We start from the raw sequence: 25,242 nt of genomic DNA, 5'->3' as shown, positions 1-25,242 counted from the left end.
ATAAATAATCATTTATCTTAATTATTATTATAAAGCAGGGGAAGGCAACCTTCAGCAATACAGATATTGTGGATTACATCTTCCCTGATGCTTTGCCAGCATGATACACACTATCTGGAGTGTTGAAGGTTGCCTACCCCTGTTATATACTAGATCAGTGATGGCGAACCTATGGCACGCGTGCCACAGGTGGCACGCCGGGCCCTCTCTGTGGGCACACGGCCATAGCTTTGCCATCACTGCAGAGTAGGCGCCTGCCTGCCCGAAACGGCAGGCGCCTACTCTGCTTCCGTGTCGGGAGGACCGGAAGCAGGGGGGAGGGATCGAGGAAGCAGCTCTCCCATCCTCCCGCGAGCTGTGTGGAGCGTTGCCGCGCGTTACCATGGCAACGCTCCACACAGCATCGCGCGGGAGGACAGGAGAGCTGCAGGACCTGTCCTCCTGTCCTGCATACCACCACCGGACCACCAGGTTCCCCCCCCTCCCCTTCACCAAAGGTAACAAGAAGGGAAGGGGGGGGGGATACTGATGTAATAACCTACCCCCCTTACCCACAGCACCCCTACTCCCAGCACCCTTACCCCCAGAACCCCTACTCCCAGCACCCCTACTCCTTCTACTCCCCCTACCCCCAGCACCCCTACTCCCCCTACCCCCAGCACCCCTACTCCCACTACCCTCAGCACCCCTACTCCCACTACCCCCAGTACCCCTACTCCCAGCACCCCTACTCCCAGTACCCCCAGCACCCCTACTCCCACTACCCCCAGCACCCCTACTCCCACTACCCCCAGCACCCCTACTCCCCCTACCCCAGCACCACTACCCCCAGCACCACTACCCACAGCACCCCTACCCCTGCACCCACAGCACCCCTACCCCCCTACACACAGGACCCCTATCCACAGCACCCCTACCCCCCTACACACAGGACCCCTACCCACAGCAGCCCTACACCCTACACCCCTACCCACAGCACCCCTTCCCCCCCTACCCACAGCACCCCTACCCCCCTACCCACAGCACCCCTACCCCCCCCCACACACAGCACCCCTCCCCCCCACACTCACAGCACCCTTCCCCCCACACACAGCACCCTTTCCCCCAAACACACACAGCACCCTACCCCCCCCACACACAGCACCCTACCCCCCACACACAGCACCCTTTCCCCCAAACACACACAGCACCCTACCCCCCCCCCACACACAGCCCCCTACCCCCCCCACACACAGCCCCCTACCCCCCACACACAGCACCCCAACCCCCCACACACAGCACCCCACCCCCCACACTCAGCACCCCACCCCCCACACTCAGCACCCCACCCCCCACACACACAGCACCCCACCCCCCCACACACACAGCACCCCACCCCCCCACACACAACATTACACACAGACACATACACTGCACCCCTCAATGCAGTATATGTGTGTGTGTTCAGCAGTCTTTATGTATTCAGCAGTGTGTGTGTGTGTGTGTGTGTGTATTCAGCAGACTGCGTACTCAGGAGTGTGCGTGTATTTAGCGGACTATGTGTGTATTTAGCAGTCTGTCTGTGTCTCGGTGTGTGTATGTATTAAGCAGTTGGTGTGTGAATGTGTTCAGCAGTCTGTGTGTATGTATTGCATTTGTTGGAGATACTAATATAAGCTTAATTTATATCATTATTTAAATTTTTTAGAATTTAACTCTCTGTTGTGTTCTTCTTTTAAAACAAAAGTTGTTAACTGTACGAGTAGTTTTTTTAAACGTAAACCCCAGTATTCAGGTTTAATTGCCATGTTGGCACTTTGAGGGAAAAAAAGTTGGCATGTATTGCGGTTTGGGCACTCGGGCTCAAAAAGGTTCGCCATCACTGTACTAGATCAATAGACCTTTTGGTTTTGTGAAACCTTTTTTCATTAAAAAAAAAAAAAAAATGTCCTGCTTTTATATTGGTTAACCTTACATTTCTCTGTACCTGATAAACTGTCATTGGTTTTTCCTCAATAAACCACTTAAACTATTTAAACATTAATACATCGCGTTTATTCTGCTATTTTAAAGGGACTCTATAGTCACCTGAACAACTTTAGCTTAATGAAGCAGTTTTGGTGTATAGAACATGCCCCTGCAGCCTCACTGCTCAATCCTCTGCCATTTAGGAGTTAAATCCCTTTGTTTATGAACCCTAGTCACACCTCCCTGCATGTGACTTGCACAGCCTTCCATAAACACTTCCTGTAAAGAGAGCCCTATTTAGACTTTCTTTATTGCAAGTTCTGTTTAATTAAGATTTTCTTATCCCCTGCTATGTTAATAGCTTGCTAGACCCTGCAAGAGCATCCTGTATGTGATTAAAGTTCAATTTAGAGATTGAGATACAATTATTTAACCCCTTAAGGACACATGACATGTGTGACATGTCATGATTCCCTTTTATTCCAGAAGTTTGGTCCTTAAGGGGTTAAGGTAAATTACATCTGTTTGAAAGTGAAACCAGTTTGTTTTTTTTTCATGCAGGCTCTGTCAATCATAGCCAGGGGAGGTGTGGCTAGGGCTGCATAAACAGAAACAAAGTGATTTAACTCCTAAATGACAGTGAATTGTGCAGTGAAATTGCAGGGGAATGATCTATACACTAAAACTGCTTTATTTAGCTAAAGTAATTTAGGTGACTATAGTGTTCCTTTAAAACTGTCCATAGTATATCCCTGGTTCGAAAATAATATCGAATAATCCACAGCCCAAAAATACAACACACACGTTCACATTCACCATTAGTGTCAATTACCCAGTCAATAAATCATCCTGATCCAATGAAGAGGTGCACATTTTTGGACTCTTTGTAAATCTGCATATGGTCATTTTCTTCTGTATTTTTTTCTTTCTTTTTTTTTTTTTTAAAGCAGCTGCCACTTCTCGGGAATTTAAACCATTGGATGAAACATTTTAAAATCACTAATAACTTTAGAAACTTTGTATCAGATCTTCTCCTCACTGTATACTTTCTCTCCCCTGACCGCCAGGTGCAGAGGGCAGAGCTTATAACAATGATTGACAGGGAACTAAGATTGAGGCGCCCATTTGCAAGATAAGGGGTTATAGATTTCTAAATTTAAATACTTTTTAACAACTCAAAAATGCATATTTGTTATATATAGGGATACATAACCATAATATTAAAAATCCTGTAAAGTGCCCGTTTCCCTTTAAGTTTGATTGTGGGTATGGATAGGTTTACTCATCTAATTGCCTTTTTTTGTGATCTCCGTCAGAAGACAAAGGCCCTTTCCATATGTCTATATCTACCTTGTATCAAACAGGGAATTACAGCTGCTATTAGCAGCTCTTACACTCATTTTAGCACATCTGCCTCAGTCCTGGATCTGTTTTCAACTGTCATATGAAGACTTTAATAGGGAATAATCAAAGCTGAATATTGTATTTCCTTCTACAAACAAAATTTCATCAGTGTCTCCCCAAAAATAAAATAAACAATAAAAGATCTATACTGCAGAGCAGAGATCTCCAATGTACGCAGTGTGCTTATTTTATAATTTATAAATATATCAATAATGCATGCAAACTTCACTTATGTGTCAAACCACACAAATTCAAGTGTTTTGTGAAGTGTCAATGTGATTTTATGGGTCAAATAACAAGACACTTTCTAAGAATCTCAACTATTCAAGCAGAAATTCTAACTATTCCTTCTGCTACCCACTGGGTATAGGGCAAAAACTACATCCATGGATTGATGCCAAGGGGGGAGGGGGGACTAGTCCATGGCTGGTACAGAGCAGAAAGAGAAGCAAAAAACACTAGACATTGATTATATATATTGTTGAGAATACCTCCCAAGTCTCCATATTTTGGGCCAAAATCCATCTGTCCCTCTTTTCTATGAGCTCCACATAGATAGTTATTAGTAAAATCCATAGAATTCCTCACAACAGTCCAACCCCTGGCAACACCATCACTCAAACTTAGAAATTAAAGTGTCCCTCTTTGTCTATTGGAAATGTTGGGTTGTCTATGTGTTGGGACACTTTAATATACATAGTGGATATACAGGGCAAGGTGGGAAGGTCAAAGATCTCCCTCACCAGCCAGCCCATTTTCCTGATTTGGGCCTGCAGGGCTGACTGTCAAATAGAGAGACCATAATAGGTCTCCCATGCTTGCACTGCATTAGAGCATTCCTGAAAGTTACCATAGCAATGGTAACTGTTATTTATTTTTTAACAGTTATAAATAATTATTAATTATTATCCGTTTGATAAATAATTGAAAAATTGAACAGGGACAGTATCCTAGCGCCGTAACCTCTTCAATAGTCGAAATTCTAACAGTGCCTAATGCATCACTTTATCCCATTAAAGGGTAACTTCAACCTTGTTCCGAACCTTTGCTAATGCTGCTCTATATGTAGCTATCAAGGCATTTACCCCCGGTTTGAAAGAAAAACAAAAATAACATTTCCTTGAATCCAGCACTGGCCCAAGTTGTCTGTGAAGCTATTCCCCTACTTAGTCAAAATACCACAAAATTGTTTGCTGGTGCTACATCCAATAAAATGCAGGGATGGTTGCATGTGGGGAAGGAGGGCAAAATGATAGAAAAGTAAGGGAAGGCAAGGAAAGCGACCCACTAGGAGGGTTGAATTATTTAAAACTAAGTGAATGGTAGGAAAAAGTGAAAGGGGGGGAGGGGGTTGCATGGAGGGAGGGCGGAAGGCGAAAGCCTGCAAGTGAGAAAACTCATTACATCCATTGACAGCGCACAGTGCGCGCTGATGACATATTTTCAATGCATGTCAGGCTACCTACCAGTCATGCAGGATAACCAACCAAAGGGCATACTGTGCAGACAGCACCCTGAACTTGGCATAAATGTGTCTAATGATGAGCTAGCTCTACACTTTCATAAGACGATCCCCTTTTCCTCGCTGGTCCACTCCTCTCCTAACCTTCTTACTAGCAGGCAGAAGCTCCTGTTATACAGTCTGGGACAGAGAAAAAATGAGTGTAGAATTTTTTTTTTTTCAATGGGCCTATTCCATAGGCATGGGCCTGGGGCTGCAGCTCCATCAGCCCCTATGCTAATCCAGCCCTGGCTAGGGGTGTAAGTAGACATCAGTATATAAGTGCAAATTTTTCTTGTATGTGCAGTGTTGTATGGGCTGCACATACAGATACCTACTACCATGACCACTTGTAAAAGCAGAAGTTGTTATGGTGGTTGGAGAACCCTTCAAGGGCCAAAGACATAACAAACCAGTCATCCAAGACCTTATATCAAAATGTAAAGTCCCACTAATTTAATGTATGCAGAACTGTGCAAAGCTCTATATGTCATAATCACTTCGACATGTTTAACAGCCTATTAAAGTGGCTTTGTCACCTTTTCGGGGGCCTTTGTATATTTAGTAATGGTGGCATGCCCACATGGGGTATTGTGGCCTCGGGAGAGCTATGACAGTGCTGAACTCTCATGTATTTTATCAGACTACAACACTGATGATGTGTAGTAAGTATCATGCGAGGCCCTCCCTAGATCAAGTCTCGTGATCTGCAAGACAAAGTCTAATGCTCACGGCCGTCAATGGCGACATTTGTGGGAACTGGCAAAACTTGACAGCGGTAGTTTTGTCCCTACTTTGTCTCATGAAATATTTGGCCTGCGTTGGAATTTCAATGACATTTTAAAACAGTCAATGTATTTCATAAAGATTCTATCTTCATGAAATATTCACAATTTATGGTCTGTCGATGTGTCAGATCACAATTTCCTTTGAAACTCTAGTGAAATTGTCTCTGAGTGGAAGGAAATATCATCACTAATCTATTTCACAAAAAAAAATATATTTGAAGTCAGTCCTCCCACGCAAGTTGAAAAATTCATCCCTTTTCTTCATTGGAATTCTTAATATGTAATTAACGATGACCCTAGCACTCATTTATAAATTGACTTAAATATAATGACTTTCAGCATAATATTAAATTATCATTTCTTTGTAATATTTGGAGCTATATGAAGCTTCTATTAGTCTTCAGCAGTTCGTTTATGTTTTACGAGCTCTAATTTGACTCATACCTAAACATTACTAAACATGGAAACCACAATGAGACAGGGGAGTCCTATTGTTTTGAAGCTTTATAAACACATTTTAAAGTTCACATTATTACGCCCTTAAGATCGTCACTTTCTTTCAGTCATTACAGTCACATCAGATTTCAGTACTTTCGGCTTAGATGACGGGAAGGAAATCTTTAACAGTGGGTTACATCATAGGTTATATAACGAGGCTGTTGGAAGAAATTAATCATTTCTAGAATAAAGCGAGACAATAAAAATGTTAATACAATTCAACTGACTGTTTAGTAAATAAAGCACAAGACTTTACATGCAGAAATATTTCAAAAAAGGGACAAAAATATGCACTATAATCATTATAGCAGACTAGACACCATAACCACTAAAGCCCATTGTACTGTTTATAGTGCCAGGAGAGCCGTAGAAAGGCTGGAAGTTGGTAAGTAGTCAAACCATGTTCGAAAAGTTAGTTACCTGGGTTGCTTGGGTTGCTTGGGTGCCTTAACCCCTTAAGGACACATGACATGTGTGACATGTCATGATTCCCTTTTATTCCAGAAGTTTGGTCCTTAAGGGGTTAAAGGGAAACCAGGGGCGCTTCTGCCAAAATAGCAGAGCAAGTCTGCTATTTCAATCAAGGTATTCTCACAGAAATCATCTGATTGGCACAGCACAGCATTTTGCTGAGCGTGCGCACTAGCCAACCAATGCTTTCCTATGGTTAAGTATTGGATTGGCTGAGATAATTGATCTTAATGATCTCAGCCAAGGAGGCAAGGCCAGCCACAGAGAACAGTACTAGGTAAGGGAAGGTAATCTAAATGGCCATAAAGTGTAAGCCAGTATAGACAACACTACTAGGAGAAATGTTGAGCATATACAGAATATCTCCAAAGATGTCAGGGCACGCATGACCGTGCCAGAGGCATGGTGGGGTACCGTAAATGTGTTAACCACAACGAGGATGTTTAGCAGAAGTAGATAAGTTTTTCATTTACTTTTTCTTCGTTAATTTTCTTCATTAAAATCTGCAATATCATTTAACAGGGTTATTGGAATGAGGTCTATCACTTCTCTTGGGGCGACAATTCGCTTTAAGTAATTTAATGCTATTGCGTCCCCCAGCACTTGAAGAAGTAACCAAAGACTGATAACATCCTAACATTCCCCCTGTCTGAGCAATATTAAACACAGACGGGTATCTGCATATTCAAGTTTTTTAAATTAGTACAATCTATAAAGCTTTACGATTTTCCCACTAAAAGACCTATTGCTCCAGGTATTTGTCATTAGATAATTTTATATTTGCCAGAATCAAAGAAGAAGAGATTTGACCATTACCAAGGGAGCCTAACAAGTTTGCATTTGATGGATGGTTCAAATTATTCTTATCGAGGTTGTTATGACAATCGGATGTGTAGTAATCCTCAGTGGAAATTAAGTAAAGTAAAATTGAAGAATAAAGGTAATAAAATAGATAAACATTGAACAAAAATGACATAATAGAAGAACTTATTATCGCTAGGAAATTACATTGAACCTGTCATCTAAACATACTTTGACATCTATCACAAGAGTATTAAAAAAATGCTTACATTGTGTATTAGCACATCTGAATTTAAATTATTCATCAGTTTGGAAGGATGGTATTGTTAAAATATATTTTTGCATGATCCGAAAGGCACAGTTACACATAATACACACCGCTTTCACAACATTGTCTCCCCTCCCACGTCCTGAAGACAGAGACATAAAGCAGTACTATCAGATGAACAAACATCGCTATCATGTGTCATTTAGTGAAATCAATTAATAAAACCAACAAGACTATTTCAGTCATTGAGGCGGCTCAATTGTTACAATCAGTGTTCAATAAGTCGGTATATTGACTTATACCGACACCGAACAGTCCTCGGTGCTGGAACGCAGGCAAGTTTTAGCTATATTTAATTAATTGATTTATTTTAGTTTGGAGGGGGCAGTACAGTAGGGGGTTATTCTAATTAAAACCAGTGTTTTCTTAAAACACAGTTTTTTGTTTGGAGTAAGCCTTTAAGGGGTAATGGTAAAATGTAAGTTTAACCTAAATGCCACAAGTGTCCATCTTAAGGTGGGACAGTCCAATTTCTGATCTAATTCCACAAATTTTCTCTTCTAAATTAACAAACCTCCCAACATATAAAATGGGAAAAATGGGATGCTTACATACTGCAGGTTAAAACCAGTGTTTTCTTAAAACACAGTTTTTTGTTTGGAGTAAGCCTTTAAGGGGTAATGGTAAAATGTAAGTTTAACCTAAATGCCACAAGTGTCCATCTTAAGGTGGGACAGTCCAATTTCTGATCTAATTCCACAAATTTTCTCTTCTAAATTAACAAACCTCCCAACATATAAAATGGGAAAAATGGGATGCTTACATACTGCAGGTTATGCCCTGCTTATCCTGTCTTTTACATAACTGAGAATTCCATTTGGAGCATAAGTACATTATCGTACGTAGGATACATTATAAATTCGTTCAATGTAACCACACACATGTCTCGGTATGTGTTAAAGTGACATTAGGCTGCAAGTATTGCCCCTGGCTCTGGGTCAAACCATTGTGACTGGTTTGACCAAAATCAGAGGTCCACAAGGCTCCCACAACCTGTCCCCCACTTATCATCATGAAGTTCTACTTTAGCTTACCCACTCAGTCAGTGAGTGGCTTTACGAAATATGGCGGATATTGATACTGCCAATATGGAAGTGGAACTTGTTTCATTGACCAAGATTCTTGGTATGGCGCCCACAATTTAACAAGATGAGAACCATTGCATCAACATGTAGTGGTTATTGTACTCAGACTGAATGCTGCTGCCAGGCTGATCTTTCATACCCGTCGCTCCTCCCATACCACTCTGTTGATGCTTACACTGGCCTCCTGTACCCTACAGGTATTAATTTAAAATACTAACTCTTACCAACTCTAGTCTCTCTTACATTTCTTCACTGATTCATAGGTATGCCCCCTCTCGGTCTTTCTGCTCTACTGGCGACCTTCTCCTGTCTGCAAATTTCTGCCTGTAGGACTCCTTTCCTTTGGAATAGCCTACCAACCCACATCAGACTCTGCCCTAGTCTTCAATCCTTTAAGAAGTCCCTCAAAACTCATCTTTTCAGGATTGCTTATGGCTTCCCAGAGTCATAGGCGTGCGCACGGGGTGTGCCGGGTGTGCCTGGGCACACCCTAATCCCCGTGGCACGCCTATGTATTGAGTCCTGCAGGAACTCAGCTCCCCCTTCCTCCCCCTATGTTCCCCCTGTCATGGGGGGGGCAAGAGGTGAAGGACCCCCACCCCCCGGTCAAGCGCCGGTCTCCACTCAGCCGCGGCGAGGGAGCTGTGTGCTCTCTGCTTCCTCTCGCCGCTTGCTGTTTGCTGATGCCGGAGCCGGAATATGACGTCATATTCCGGCTCCCAGCTACAGCAGACAGCCTGCGCGGTGAGAGGAAGCAGAGAGCACACAGCTTCCTCGCCGCGGCTGAGTGGAGACCGGCGCTTGACCGACCCACTGGACCCCAGGGACAAGTCCACGCCAGCACTCCAGGTAGGGAGGCTGGGTGGACATTTTTTAATTAAAAAATAATACTTTGTATGTATGTGTCTGTGAGTGATTGTGTCTGTGAATGTATGTGTGTGTGTGTCTGTGAGTGATTGTGTCTGTGAATGTATGTGTGTGTGTGTCTGTGAGTGATTGTGTCTGTGAATGTATGTGTGTGTGTGTCTGTGTGATTGTGTCTGTGAATGTGTGTGTGTGTGTCTGTGAATGTATGTATGTGTGTGAGTGAGTGTGTCTGTGAATGTGTGTATGTGTGTCTGTGAATGTGTGTATGTGTGTCTGTAAGTGTGTCTGTGAATGTAGGTGTGTGTGTCTGAGAGTGTGTGTGTCTGAGAGTGTGTGTGTCTGAGAGTGTGTGTGTCTGAGAGTGTGTGTGTGTCTGTGAGTGTGTGTGTCTGTGAGTGTGTGTGTCTGTGAGTGTGTGTCTGTAGGTGTGTGGGTGTCTGTGAATGTATGTGTGTGCACGCGTATATATGTGCGTGTCTGTGTATGTGTGTCAGTGTGTGTGTGTCAGCGTGTGTGTGCACGCATATATATATATATATATATATATACATATACACACACACACACGTGTATATTTTTTTTTTGGGAGGTGGGAAAAGAGTTCCCACACTTTATTCCCCAGGACTTCACTGGAGATCTCCGGATCTCCCCTGTCGGCTCATGCAGAGTCGGCACTATCTGAGTGCCGGCTCCGCTCTAAGCCTCCATGGGCTGGCGGGGAGATAAAAGATCTACCTCACCAGCCCACAGCAACATGGAGGGAGGCAGTAGAGGACCCGGGGAGCTCTAGACAGCAGCTCCGCCAGGTTCCTCTCACGAGATCTGAGCATTGCCACGGCAACACTCAGATCTCGCGAGAGTTAACTCTAGCCCCGCAGGCTAGAGTTCACTCTCCACTGGACCACCAGGGATGGCACATGGCAGCAAGGATCCCCCCTCCCTATATAAGGTAGGGAGGGGGGATATTTACTAATCTGCCCCCACCTCCACAATCCCTCCAAACATACAGCCCGCACGCTCACACACACAGTACACTAACCGCACCCTCACAAACACACACAGCACCTTTACAAACACACAACACCCTCACACACAGCACACTAACAGCACCCTCACAAACACACACAAACAGCACCCTCACAAATACACGACACCCACACATATCACACAAACGGCACCATCACACGCACACGCACACATCACACAAACAGTACCCTCACACACACAGCACCCTCACACAGCACAGTAACAGGACCCTAACAAACAAACACCCTCACCCACATAGCACACTACCAGCACCCTCACACCACCCTCACACAGCACACGAGCAGCACACACATACACAGCAGTGTATGTGTGTGTGTGTATATATATATATGTGTGTATGTATGTGTGTGTATATATATATATATATATATATATTACATATATACACATGCGCCGTGTGTTTGTGCTTTAGGGTGCACACCCTAATGCAATAGGCTGCGCACGCCTATGCCCAGAGTAACTTCTATCTCACAAACCTTCCTCTCGCTCTCTCCTAAAGAGTCACACTCCACTCTCACCTCCAGTTCTGTTACTTTCCCACCATGTCTATTTGCTGTCTCCCTCAATACCCTTCCTATTGTGTTTTTATACACCACCTCCTCTAGACTGTAAGCTCGTTTGAGCACGGTCTTCCACTACCTATTGTTCCTGTTACATTGTGTTATTGTCTCATTTGGTAAATTCCCCTCTTATTGTAAAGCGCTGCAGAATAAGCTGGCGCTATATAAATACCAATAATAGTAATAATAATAGACTAAAACAAAGTGCTTTAACTCCTAAATGAAGAGGAATGAGCAGTGAGACTGCAGCGGCATGATCTATACACCAAAACTGCTTTACTAAGATAAAGTTGTTTAGGTGACTATAGTGTCCCTTTAAATTTGAGCGATACAAGTAGCAGCATGCCCTGATAGCATCAAACCTCCTAAGTGTCCCTATCTCTATTTTGTTCCCAAATCCCTCTGTCCTTTTCTACCCTAATGTGGCTCTGTTCTAGGATCTCCACATTGTTAGTGTCTCTGAGTGTACAACAGAGCTTCAAAGCAATAATATTCACAGTAATAAACTACAATAATTGTTTAGAAATCAGTCTGCGTAAATTAGATACATTTTTGTTGCACAAATTGTGGTTAGTAAATCACCTAAAATTTCTCAGAACAGCCGTGCCCCTGGCCACATCCCCACTCACATCCTTAAACTTAAAGTGTCCCGCCTATGTCCATTTGAAATGTTGGGAGGTCTGTAGCATTATGCCCACTCCAAGCATCTTCTAAGGCAGTAAAAGCCCCTTCGCACAAAGGCAATGCCCAATATTCTGAGAAACCTCCTGTAGGCTTTGTTCATTAGCTCAGTATGAGACACACCACCTGATACAGCAGTGCAAAAAGCAAGCGTACGGCCACTAATCCACTAATGTTCCCAATTATGTTAACCTGATTATTAGGTCAAAATCAGGACATGAGGAGATGTAAATAATCACGGAGCGAATATCATATATGGAAGGAAACGCGGGGACATGTATTGCTGGTTTGGCATTAGTGAAAAGCTCCCCTGCCATGGACTGCTCAATTCGTTACCTTTTTGGGACTGGTATTAACTTTAAGTGCTGGCATATGACACTTTTATTATAAAACAGAGGTAAACATTGATGCATTGGCAATTACCTTGACCTACTTAATAAATACCAGCAAAGCAAAGCCCACGCAGGCTCCAGAGAGCAAAGCAGCATGCGTTAGATTAACATTGCTAAAATATTCTGCTCTCACTATGCAGCCAATTCTTTTTTTTTATTATTAAAATAGTCCCAGGTTCCATAGAGGCCATTCTGATTAAGTTAGCATTCATTCTTATTCACAGTATTATTTTAATCCAAGTGGCCCAAATTTGCATAAATCATTTGTGGGAAAGTGGTTAACGTATACACTGAAAGTTCAAGGAAAAGATTTGTCTTTCCATGCACGAGTAATCTGCGTTATTTTCCGAGGGACATAGGATATAACTGTGTCCCCTGTGTCTCCTGGAATTAATAAGAAATCTTTCTAGCCATTAATGAACATTTCTGCCGAAGCGACAGAGTTTATTAGCAATAAGTTCATCAGGAAGGAGCATGTGGGCATTGAGCGCAATAACCCAGGAAGATCTGCAAATGGTGCCTGTGAGTTTAAAAAACAAACAAACAAGAAAACAACTACAACTCGTATCACATATGGAGAAAATAAAGTGAGTGTTCCATGAACCCATGATAAACAGGGGGGTACCTTGGCATCGTCAATCCACTGGCTCATTAATGAACCAATCCGACCCTTAAAAGGGACACTATAGGCACCCAGACCACTTCAGCTCATTGAAGTGGTCTGGGTGCAATGTCTCATGTCCCTTAAACATACAGTGGTAATTATTGCAGATTCTGAGAAACTGCAATAATTACCTCTGAGAGTTAACTCCTCCTCTAGTGGCTGTCTACCATACAGCCACAAGAGGGACTTCTGGAATTGAAACTGACCTCTCGTCCGTTATCTGACGCTGGACGTCCTCGCGCTCTGCATGAGGACCTCCAGCGTCAGATTTTGCTTTCCTATAGAGAAATCTTAATGCGAGTGCATTATAGAATCCCTTTAACTATACCATGAATGTAGTGCCACAACTTAATATGGCAAGCAAAGTATGGCTTTGTGAACAAACTCAGGGAATCATGTGACACAGCTGGTGATTTTAAAATAGGGATTTTACGAACCCGATAGATGGAATAAGTGAAATCTAAAACAATAAAATATAGAATATTTAGTCTTTTTTTTTTCTTCAATAACAATACTATTCTTAGTCTTAATATTTTACAGTGTTGTTTGGAATCTACATTGAAAATTGTAAATGTGCTTAGGCAGATATTTAATTTACTTAGCCAAAAACCTGCCACTGGCTTTTATAAGTAGACAAATCAGGTTAGAATAACTCACACAAGGAGAACAGTGATCTGGTCACACAACGTGCTTTGCCCTAGAAATGTACAACAGATCTAATGAAGTTCTCTCTGTCCGCAGTAATATAAATGGTCCTTTATCTAGAACTACCTAAATGTAAGGCAATTAATTATATAGTTTATTGCCTAAAAAAAAAGACAAATTCAATTCTATTAGCATCAAGCACTCAAACCTATTTAATAGCATTTTATATTTTGTATTGAATTATTTAAACTCATCGTATGATGATATAATAGTGTCTTAGGGTATAATGTGAAATTAACAATTTTAGTACAATTGGTAAAAAACATTTTTTATTTCATATAAACACATATATACAAGCACAGGCACATACATTTTAACTCTTTGCATTCAAGCGAGGTTGGCATGCACATGTCAGTAAAAACCGTGCAGTAAAGTCATTTGTTAAAATTGATTTATTTTTTTCTAAAGTGTTTTTCCAGGAACAATACACTGAGGCTGCTCATTATTTTCAAGTATGTCCTGGAAAACTAACTATACAATAATCCAGGGGCATGGTTACATATGTAACCAAATATTTACAGAAAAATACACGAACACAATAAATTCCACAAACACCTTCCCTGAATCAGTGGCGTGCAAAAGAAACAGTACAGGTTTGCTCCATATACCACGGCGAAGTTATCACGGGGCTTGGAGTCTGTGTGTTCTGCATTTTGCTATAAAACATAACCCCTTCGCTACTGGAACTGTAACTCCACCTCTGGTAGTGTCATTGGGGCATCATTAGCCAGTCCAGAATAAAAGTTCGCCTGAAGCTAGAGGCACGTCATTGACCATAAGAGGACTATAGTTGTTGTCTGTCCCAAGGATTTCAGAGTATTCCTCACATTATAACGCACATTAACTTTAACTAATGATTCCTTGTTACTCAATTAAACCAAAGAAGGGTAAAAGACATGATTTGGAAAAATTCTTAACATTAATACTTTCAACATTACAAGAATAAAGAGACAACATATGTACTCATGGTGGTAATAAAGCAAAGTTTACAAACAGAACATTTTTAGTTTAGTACCAAAATATTGTCCTAGCTATGTCTGCATGAAAATGTAAGGGTTGTAGCAAGAAAGAATATATTCATCCCGTTCAATTTATTTTATTTTTGCTCACATGCAATCCTGAGGCCTAAATTGGTGAAAATATAAATTTGCAAGCAGTAGCAATCATATCTTACTTGCAATTGAGACATTTGTGGAAAAGACCGCTGCATTAAAAGGGAAGAGAAAATATTCTAAATTACTTCAACGTCAACTCCGAGTTGAGTTTATTTACTAAACACTACAGTACATGACAGGGGGGTTGTGATGGGAAGGCTAATGCACATACGCGGCAATCACTTTGAGCACATTAGGCACTCTCTATAGGAAAGTATTGTCTTAGTGCTTTCCTATGGTGATTTCACGGACGCTGGATGTCGTCATGCAGAGCATGTCCGTTAGCAACCAGGAAGTGCCTCTAGTGGCTGTCTGATTGACAACCACTAGAGGCAGTCTTAGTCCTGCAATGTAATTATTGCTGTTTCTAAAGATGTGCAATGATTTACATTACAGGACTAAGTGGGACAGGGACACTGCATCCAGACAACTTCAATGTGATTAAGTGACTGCAGTGTCCATTTAACAGAATATTGGGAACGCAAGCTATCTGGAGTTGTTCCCTTTCTGAAACATAAGATTTTGTTCATTGAGTGATACATAACATCTGGGTTTAGCCATCATTTCCAAGTTTGACAAGACAGTCCTAAAATTAGGATTGTCGAAGCCATCCTGGTTGTTGTGTGATTTCACTACCCCCCCCCACCCAAAGAAAGTGCTTTATGCTCACTCTATTAAAGGCTCATTCTGTAGGGTTTTTTTTCCCTCCCCATTCAGGAATGTTTAAGGGATGCTCAGTGTATGGGCAAATGAGATAGCACAGAGGTAGGCAACTTTCGGCACTCCCATAATGCTGGCAAAGCATCAGGAGAAACGTAGTCCGATGGTTGTCTGCCTCTCTGATAGAATATCCATTTCACAACTGTAAGAAGCAAACTCCCATCGCCATGTCATCCTCATTCCCACCAACACCTCTCTACGCTGGCATGTGACTTACGAAAGCTGGAATTAAATCCATGTGCCATCTTCTACAACATCTATGCCTACAAGATGGAAGTTTTAGGGTAAATAATTTGCTTTATCGTAGGAAGACGAGGGGCAGAGTTGCCCAAAAGGTAGATCACCAGACATTGGATTGATTAAGCACCAGGGACGTTTTAGTTTGAAAACATCTGTTAATCTAAATTTTAGAAATCCCTGCCACATAGTATATTGGAAATACAATGGAAATGATTTTATCTGAGATGTTTCTGTCACCCACGGTCTGCTTTGCATAGAAAATAATTAGTTTCTCTTTCCGTGGCGCCAGAGAAACGCTTAGAAAATGTATAAAAATAAAAAGTAGATTTTCTTTCCCATGTGCAGCAGCATGCAGTGAAGGACGATGAGTAAATAAATGTTACAGAATTAACCTTAAGGACACATGACGGAAATATTCCGCTATGATTTCCTTTTATTCCAGAAGTTGTGTCATTAAGGGGTTAAGTTACAGTATTTGACTTTGATAAAACAATAATCAAATAATCAGGCTACAAAAAGCTTTTAGCTATAAGATAGTTGAGAAACATTTTCCGTTATTCTATGATTTCCAGTTTTCTATTTTTTATCATTATTTCATTCTTTTTATACATCGAAGAGGCAGCCGGTGTGGAAATTGACCACTGCAACACTGATTAGAAAGTCTTACTTTGGGATGGTGACCTGGGCGTTTATTTCATTTTATATTATTATTTGCTAGTTGTGTTTTGTCAATCATTTATATGGGTCACTTTTCAGACCTTCTCACTAAACACCAAATGGCGTTTGGTTGTCCTAAAGTTTGCTATGTGAAACCCCCTGGCAAAGCAGTGCTTTGGAACCCTGCCTACACAACCAATCACAGGAATACAAAGGTAAATTACCGTATATAATCGAGTATAAGTCGAGTTTTTCAGCACATTTCTTGTGCTGAAAAAACCCCAACTCGACTTATACTCGAGTCAATGTCTGTATTATGGCAACTTACATTGCCATAATACAGACAAGGACCGCCAGGCTCATTACAAGCCTGGCGGTCCTGTTGGGGGCTGGCAGCGAGCTGTAACTTACCTTTCCTGCAGCTCCTGTCAGCTCCCTTCTCTCTCCTCCGTTCCGGTCAGCTCCCCTGTCAGCTTCACTGTAAATCTCGCGAGAGCCGCGGGGTCAGAGCGTTGCCACGGGTTACCGTAGCAACGCTCCACGCGGCACTCACACCACAAAACTTACAGTGGGAGCTGACCGGACCGGAGGAGAGAGAAGGGAGCTGACAGGAGCTGCAGGAAAGGTAAGTTACAGCTCGCTGCCAGCCCCCCTCCTAAACAGCCCATGCCACTGGACCACCAGGGAATGAGAGCCCCCCTCCCTGGCCAGCTAACAAGCAGGGCGGGGGGACGAATAAAAATAAATACGATTTTTAATAATAATAAAATATTAATAATATTAAAAAATAATAATAAAATAAAAATAAAATAATAATATAACAACAACAAAAATAATTAAAATAAGAATAATAATTTAAAAAATTATAAAAATACCCACCCCCCACCAAGGCTCTGCATCACATACACAAACACACTCTGCACACACTGCACTCCTACACACACACTGCATTCATTAAATACACACACTGTAAATAAATATTGAATTAATATAATTTTTGGGGGATATAATTTTATTTAGAAATGTACCAGTAGCTGCTGCATTTCCCACCCTAGTCTTATACTCGAGTCAATACGTTTTCCCAGTTTTTGGGGGTAAAATTAGGGGTCTCAACTTATATTCGGGTCGACTTATACTCTAGTATATACGGTACCTACAAAATTAAACCCATACTTATTTGGTACCTCAAACAAAATCAGTCTTAAACATTAAAAAACATGCTGTACGGCACAGATTAATCCACACAAATGTTTTGTGGATAGCAGGGGGAGGCAACTGGCATGGACTGTAAAAATATTAGAATTATTTTATTATAGCCTTACGGCTTCAAGAAAATAGGTGTTGGTTTTTAATTGCTTATATGCAATGAGTACGTGTACATTGTTTTCATCAAGGTCAAGATATGTATTCGCAACAGCAAGATAGCATGTACAGATACCAGCACATACTGACGTGATTAGTCCACCAAAACTTTTTAATAAAGAGGATTTCAAAGTTTTGCATAAATCTTCTGAAATAATATACTGAAGAGTTGGCAAGCCTATGGGGCAACTGCTCAGCAAGCCCATGAGTTAAGTCAGCCCTGGGTAAAAAAAAATGTTAATTTTTTTCTTTTCTTTTTTTTTTTTTTCACTTGGAAATAGTTGGGATATGTTCAGATCAATGTAGTTTTTAATCTGGTTGATAAGAGAATTTTAGCAATTTATCAGGTTGAGATATAGAGAAATAAACCACATAAGAAATTGTTCTACTTTATATTGAGCACAAAAAATAGTAAAAAAACAACAACAACCTATATTAAACATTAATATTCAATGAATAAATATGAAGGGCACAATTCCAGACTATGTTACAAGGCAATTGAACCATATATTAATAACTAGAAATATTATGATGTAGTAGAAAAATGTAATAAATTGATCCGACTACAAATAATCTCGTGAAATTTGACAGTTTCTTAAAGGTGCAATTCAGGTATACTTCGGGCAGCAACATAACTTAAGATAACTGTCACTTCTCCTCCCCCCCCCCCCTGCCCCCCTCCCCACACACACAATTTTTTTTTTAAATTATTTTTAACATTTTTATAAAGAACTAACATTGACTGTTAGATATAAGGTATAGTGGCTTCTTTGTCTTACATATTTCCCTAAGCTTAACAAAAAAGGTGGAGTTGTTGTTGCCAAGCCCTCAGCCGTCACTAGTGACAGGAATAAGGCAATGTCTATCGAAGCTCCCGCGGTCTCCTCCATAGACATCAATGTTGTGCTCCAGTGTGACAGTACAGCACTAACGTGGGCTCTTGGCAGAGAAGAGGATCTCGTGGAAGAAGATGGTGGTCCACTGCAAGGAACTGTTTCAGGTAAGATCTTTTGATGCAGGGCCTCCTCCACTTCTCTGAGGTAGCGTGGTCTGTACTAATAATAGGTACACATAGCTTTGAGAGCGCAGAGCACCCTTGTGGAGCCCCCACAGCCGGCACTCTAAATGAGAATTGGAAATGCCAGGGTGCTCTTAAAGTGGCCTGTACCTAATATTGATCTACACAATGGAGCTCCCCATAGGACCACCAGGAGAGGTAAGCACAAGGAAGGAGGAGACATAAATACATATATACACACACCACTCAGACTCCCTTACACACACACACAAAACTCAGACTCCCCTACAATCACAACACTCACCCACACACAATACAGTCACAAAACAGACACACTTTTAGCCTCTCCCATAGAGCTCTCACCCTACATTCACCCTCTACATACACTATCAAACACACCACTCACAAAAACAGAGCCCAGGGCTCTAAGAGGAGTCCCCAGTTTGGCACTCTGCCTGGGGCCCTGGCAACTTTAATTCAGTTCTGTTCACAATTTGACGAGCTCTGTGTTCTTACTCAGCTCCGACGAGTGTGAGCTGAGCTGCTGATATCACTCTGCTCACTCACTATCTTGCTCCTAAATCAGGAGTGTCGAAAAGGTAGATCTCCAGGTGCTGTAGAGCTACAATTCCCATAATACTTTGCATGCTTTTAGAATGACAAAGCATCACGGAAGCTGTAGTTTTAAAACATTTGGGGATCTACCTTTTGGGCACCCCGGTCCTAGATGGTAGTGATTGGTTGAGGGGTGCATTCAGGTCTGCAGCTCAGCTCACATTGATATTGCCTTGGCTCAGCTACAAAGCGTGCCTTCCAGTCTGAACAACGTTCTGTCATACGGGAACGAGGGGCTAAAGGGACAGCGTTATGCGACAAAGTGAAAGCACAGCATGATTGTGAGGCAATAAAGAAAGCAACCATTTAAGCCTGGAAATTAAAATCAATAGAATGAAACCAACAGATAATGATATAATCAATTAGCTTCATAAAATAGGTTGATAGAAAGTAATTTTTCACTCTTTTTTTTTTAAAATTCTTTATTTTTGTTGTGCGTAAGCTTATAAAAATTGCTCGAGAGGTACCCCAAAGGCAATCCTCCAGTGCATTGAAACAGTCAAACATAGAGGTACATAATAAAACAAGCACATTTTTAAAGTTATAAACAATCTGGTTTTACGGTGCTTAAGTATTGTTAGGATATGACAGAACTTTGTTAGAAGGTTGACCATCAGATTTAACTACTTGTTAATGTTTGTACATGCTTAGACATTTCTATAGTAAGTTAAAAGTTAAACTGACTTAAACTTGCGTTGTTTTAGGTTCGCTATAATAAGCAATATAATAAGTGTTACAGTTGTTCTCGCTAACACCGCAGCAGGTTATATCTCAGTAGGACAAATAGAGAGCGCATTTACTCTACGCTGTTCTTTATAAGCACTATGCTTGGTTACACATAAACACATAGTAGTATTTTAGGCATTGGTAAAACAGATAAAAATCCCCTTTACTCTGAGCTGTACTTTATGAACCCTGTGCTTGGTTACATATGAATCGCTTGCTTAGCTCCGACAGGGGAGAGGCTTGTGTTGCCCTATCCAGTAAATGCATATCTAAATAACAACCAAACAAAACAGCAGGAGGAGAGAGTGCGCATTAAAAGGCTGCCAAAAAATATATAGGACTAAGTGGTGAGACTAAAAAATAATAGTGAAAAAAGCAAAATAATGTTCCGAGGCACAATTTACTCGCATATTTACTCGCATATTTACTCGCATATTTATAGCATGGGATAGTCTGGTGTAATGGCTACGATTTTGGGAGCCCAGATCAACCTATGCCAGTCACCATCACAGCTGAGTCTCGCAATGGGAGGTATAGTGGCGGGCCAGCAAGTGTGGCGGTAGCCATATAACGTGTGGGGGTTTCCCCCGGTACCTTCAGCCCTTTGATAGTTCCAGTGCTAGGCTCCTTCGGTGCGTTCTTCTTATATAGCTTGTGCTGGGTGCTGCTTAGCTCTGTGTGAGTTGCCTTGGTCTGTCTGTTTGTTTCCCTTGTGTGGTTGCTGGTGCCGGACTTGAGGATGTCTCCGCTGAGGGCTGCACTTTGTCGCCGTTTGGACTCGCTGTTGCGGCTGTTTCGCCGGGTGGGTGGGTTTGTGCCGCTCCTCCGAGTCAGGCGTGTGTGGCATCCCGTTTTCTCTGTCTCCACTGGGTCCGACGGAGCTTGGTCAGGCCTGATCCCGGGGCTGTGGGGGTGGCGTTGTCATGGGGGGAGATAGACCGTTTTGGTAGCGCCGCTGTTTCGCCCCCGTTTTCCAGCTTCTCCTGCTATTTCCTCCACAGATCCCCAAAGTGTTGATCTATTCGGGCTGGTAGGCTGTCGCATAGCAGTTGTGGGTCAGCATGGTTCTCTTGTGCCATTTCCTTGCAGGCAGCCGCCATCTTAGGTATGAAGTGTGGCGCTGTGCTGTCAGCGTGAGCTCCCTTGGGTCTGGAGCTGAGCAAAGAGTCTCTCACCGCGGTGGACAGGGATGACCCCCTGTGGAGTAGGCCCCAAGCCTCTGTCCGGGCTGTCCAGTGTCTGGAACGCTCGTGTGGGGTATCCCCCGGTGCGCCGTTGCTTACTTAGCAGGAGTCTGTCGGTTTGGGTCCAAATCGATAAGGTGGCCCGTGCTTAGGTCCCGATTTGTATTATCAGGCCTGGGAGCTCATACATAGAACGTCCATTCAGCTCCACAGCCATACTCCGCCCCCCCATTTATCACTTTCTTTGACTATAAAAAAAATGCACACAATCCACACAAACTTAAAGATTACGTGGTGTACCTGTCTTCTAACAAACAAAATACTTCATGAATTTGCTTTTTTAAACATTTTTTTCCTTTGCTCTTCTGTTTTTTAGTTTTTTAGCTTCAGTATTAAGTATTTTATTAAATACCGGTATATACTACCTCTGCAGGGGTTTTAGTATACATGTTTTTTATTAAGAGGGTTACGATAAAAACACACCCATGTAAACATTTGGATGTCACACAAGACACATGGGGGTCATTCACTAAACAATGAATTGTAATGAATTAAAAAAAAAGAAAAAAATCGCAATATTTAGGCTAAACAGCCAAACTGTAGCTACAAAGCATTTATTTTCTGTTTCTTTTTAACTTTAAAAAATCCTTGGATTTAGTGAATAAACCCCAGAATTTCTCTTTCAAAACATGTCCAGCGTTCCTAATTTTCTTCTTCTACCAGACTATTCTAGCCGGTATTCTGTATGGCTACAAACAAGAAATTAAAATTGGAAGTCACTTTCCTTCTGATTTTTGAATGCAGATCTAAGTAAGAGTCTGGTATCCTTTATTTGTGTGCCTGTAGTCACATTGCAAGACTTTTTAGCTTTTGGATAAGAATGTCTTTTTTTTATTTTCTAGCAGTAGAAATTTAATGAAATGGAAAAAATAAATAAAAATAAAATAAAGACAGAAAATGCTAGGCAAAGTTTGTCAGCAGCTAGAAGTCTAGTGAATGATCACTCCCGCTTTGCATTAACTATATGAGTTTTACAGACTTTTTCCCTTTCAGCGAGACATGTATCATAGGTAATGACCTGCAGGGGGTGTTGAAAGCAACATCTTTCTTTGGAGTCTGCACATAATGATGCCACATATTCAGAACAGGATATTTCCTGTTAACTAAACATCCTGGATGTTTGGAAATTTTACAGAATTAGAGAATACCGATATGTACAAAAAGAAGGCGTGGGTAGTTTAAAATGAGCTTATAATTTGAGTCAAACACATACATTTGTGAATCTCGACAAAGGCTTGATTTCGAGTTAATTATCGTCAATTTTGCAATTATTTTTACTATACTTGCTTTAAGAAAAGGTTGCAAAGCAGCCATATTCAAATTCATCTTTGAAGGCCGCAAACATGCCAAGACCTTCGCAAACTTGCTCTCTTACACACCGAATGCCCTTCACTTCAGTCTGCACAGTGTGAGTTGTGTCCAGTGGTGGCTGGTGAAGTTTAAAAATGGCGAGTCGCTGCCCCCTGACTTGTGGTGTTCTAATTACTTATCGCCACTGTGATGCCCCCTTGGAGGCCTGTTCACCTGTCTTGATTCCATACCACTAGATGTTAGGATGCATGAATCAGTAGTTCTTACAATGCCAATAAATTTTTTTGGGGGGCAACAAAAATTGGGTTTTGGGTAGGGGGGGGGGGGGGAGAAAGAGGAGGGGAACACCTGTCCCTAAGAACCAGCCTAGACTGCATGTGTCTAATGATGTGTTCATGCAGCGTTTCTTGAGGACTTGTCTCTCTAGTGTCCCTAGAAGCAGGATATCATACGTGAAACCTGGGACAGCAGGGCAGAAGCCCGTAATTCAAGACTATTTGGGGTTACGATGGTCAGATAAAATTAGCAACTAAATCACACTTTCAAATATATACAGTAACATTTAAGACTTAAGTAGAAGATAATTCCTAGTAGGGCACCTGTTGAGTAACCTATGACTCCATAGGTCATGGGATAAAAACAAGTGACTACAGGTTAAATGGGGGAAATGGGTTTGTAATGCTCTTTTGTTTAATACATATTGTTTTTTTCCAGTTTTTGAAGGTCTTTTTAATAACAGGTCATTTTAGAGGACATTTTTAAACATCTGTTACTGCTTGAAAACTCTAATTTTATCCTCAGAGTAAGAGATAAGAGATAATACACTACCTTTTTGATTCATCTTACCTATTCCTCTGCATGGTAACAATTTTTGTTTGAATATACTTCGTTTAAACGTAAAATCAGAAGATTAAATTAATTCTAAAGGATCAAAGTTTACGCTGCCTGAAAAATGTAATCATTGTATACAGTAGCAGTAAGTACCACTACAGTGTAAAAATAATGTCAAATGGAGAGGACAGTGACTATATACAAGAGAATCGAAACAATGCGGACAGCTTCGAGGTGTGAATTGTACTGAAAGTTCATTTCTGGATCTTCTCACATCAATATCAGATCTCTGGATGGGGAGTGGTTTTACTCCTCCACCTTTTACAAAACATTGATTTCCTGTTTTTAAGTCAATTACACACAGTCATAATTCCCATACTGACAGCAGGAGGAAAGAGGGATTTCAGGGAAGGGAGAAGGTGAAAGGGCCAGTTAAAACTATTTATAGACAATTACCTAGCCAACACATTAAAATGTCATACCTGTTTTCTGGATCAGGGACTGTCATAGCTCTGGTCACAAAACACATCTTGAGAGGGATGGTCTTCCGATCTCCATGAAGTGGTGTAGAGAGAGCGGAGGAGTGGCACGCTGACGAATTGCCTAACCGCGGAGATTCCGGTGGAGGGGTTTCCCAACCAATTTCCGATACCGGTGATCCTTTCTTGACATACGGAGTAGCTTCTCTCATGTATTTCACTGTAAGACAAACAACATTTGATATTTAGATAAAATGTGCAAGAGTAGTAGGCCTATTTGTTTTGTTTTTTAATATTTTAAACTTAAGGGAAAATAAAATTAATTTTTCATGGTCTACACACCTAAAATTAGAAAATAGGTGGATTTTCCGTCAGACCCTAGTGTGGCGAGCAACTTCAAAGAGTTCTTTTTATTCATGTTATGAATTCTTTATTTAATAGAACTGCTACAATATGATCAAAAGAAACAGGAGAATTATGGTAATAGACGAGACGAAAATAGAGAGCGACGGTGACACATAACTCTTTTTTTTTTTTACGATTTTGTATGCCTCGGTACAAAAGCAGGTATTGATGGAACGATTCTTGCTGGGTTCTTTTATACCTAAAAGTTAAATGAGGATCATATTTTTGGTTGACACAAAATGGAGCAATACACTTAATGTTAGTCATTAAATGCAAGAAGGGGCTGTGATTTAAAAGGAAACTACGCATGCTAGTTCATTATAGCAAAGCTGGGAAAATAGATTGGAAAATGATTCCTGTTTGATTAGATTGGTCTATTGTTTTCTCAATTCTCCACAATTCATTGTCTAATGAATAATTTAAATACCTACTATTGTATATCCTTATAACGTTTGCACACATGTATCTGTTTGGGACAAACTCATTGCACAATTAATAATTGTCAAATCCAGTTCTAACAAATCATTAAATTTATCTGCAACTCTACAGGACTCATTTTTTGAGATATTTCTGTATTTCACACTCTGATGAGTTTAATTTGAACACTGTGTTTTTTTTTTTTTTTGGAGTTTCGTGGGAACTTTGACTGACAGCAATTGCTGGTGAGTTGCAAACAATTTAGAATCGATGATATGTGAATTGTTACATCAAGTGGAGTTCTTCTAAGTTATTCTGCTGCGT

The 25,242-nt window shown here is 41.3% G+C and overlaps 1 protein-coding gene across 1 annotated transcript in view; it reads right to left on the bottom strand.

Annotated features, from left to right (window-relative positions):
• Positions 1-25,242, bottom strand: part of SNTB1 (syntrophin beta 1) — a 201,110-nt gene that overhangs the window by 106,011 nt on the left and 69,857 nt on the right. The window contains exon 2 of the mRNA XM_063451102.1: positions 24,100-24,316. Within this exon, the coding sequence (XP_063307172.1) occupies positions 24,100-24,316 (217 nt within the window). The remainder of the gene's footprint in view (positions 1-24,099; positions 24,317-25,242) is intronic.

The sequence above is a fragment of the Pelobates fuscus genome, chromosome 4 (assembly GCF_036172605.1).
Source record: "Pelobates fuscus isolate aPelFus1 chromosome 4, aPelFus1.pri, whole genome shotgun sequence".
In the NCBI taxonomy this organism is placed as follows: domain Eukaryota; kingdom Metazoa; phylum Chordata; class Amphibia; order Anura; family Pelobatidae; genus Pelobates; species Pelobates fuscus.
Note: the sequence above shows the minus strand (reverse complement) of the source record. Positions and strands in the feature narration are given on the sequence as shown.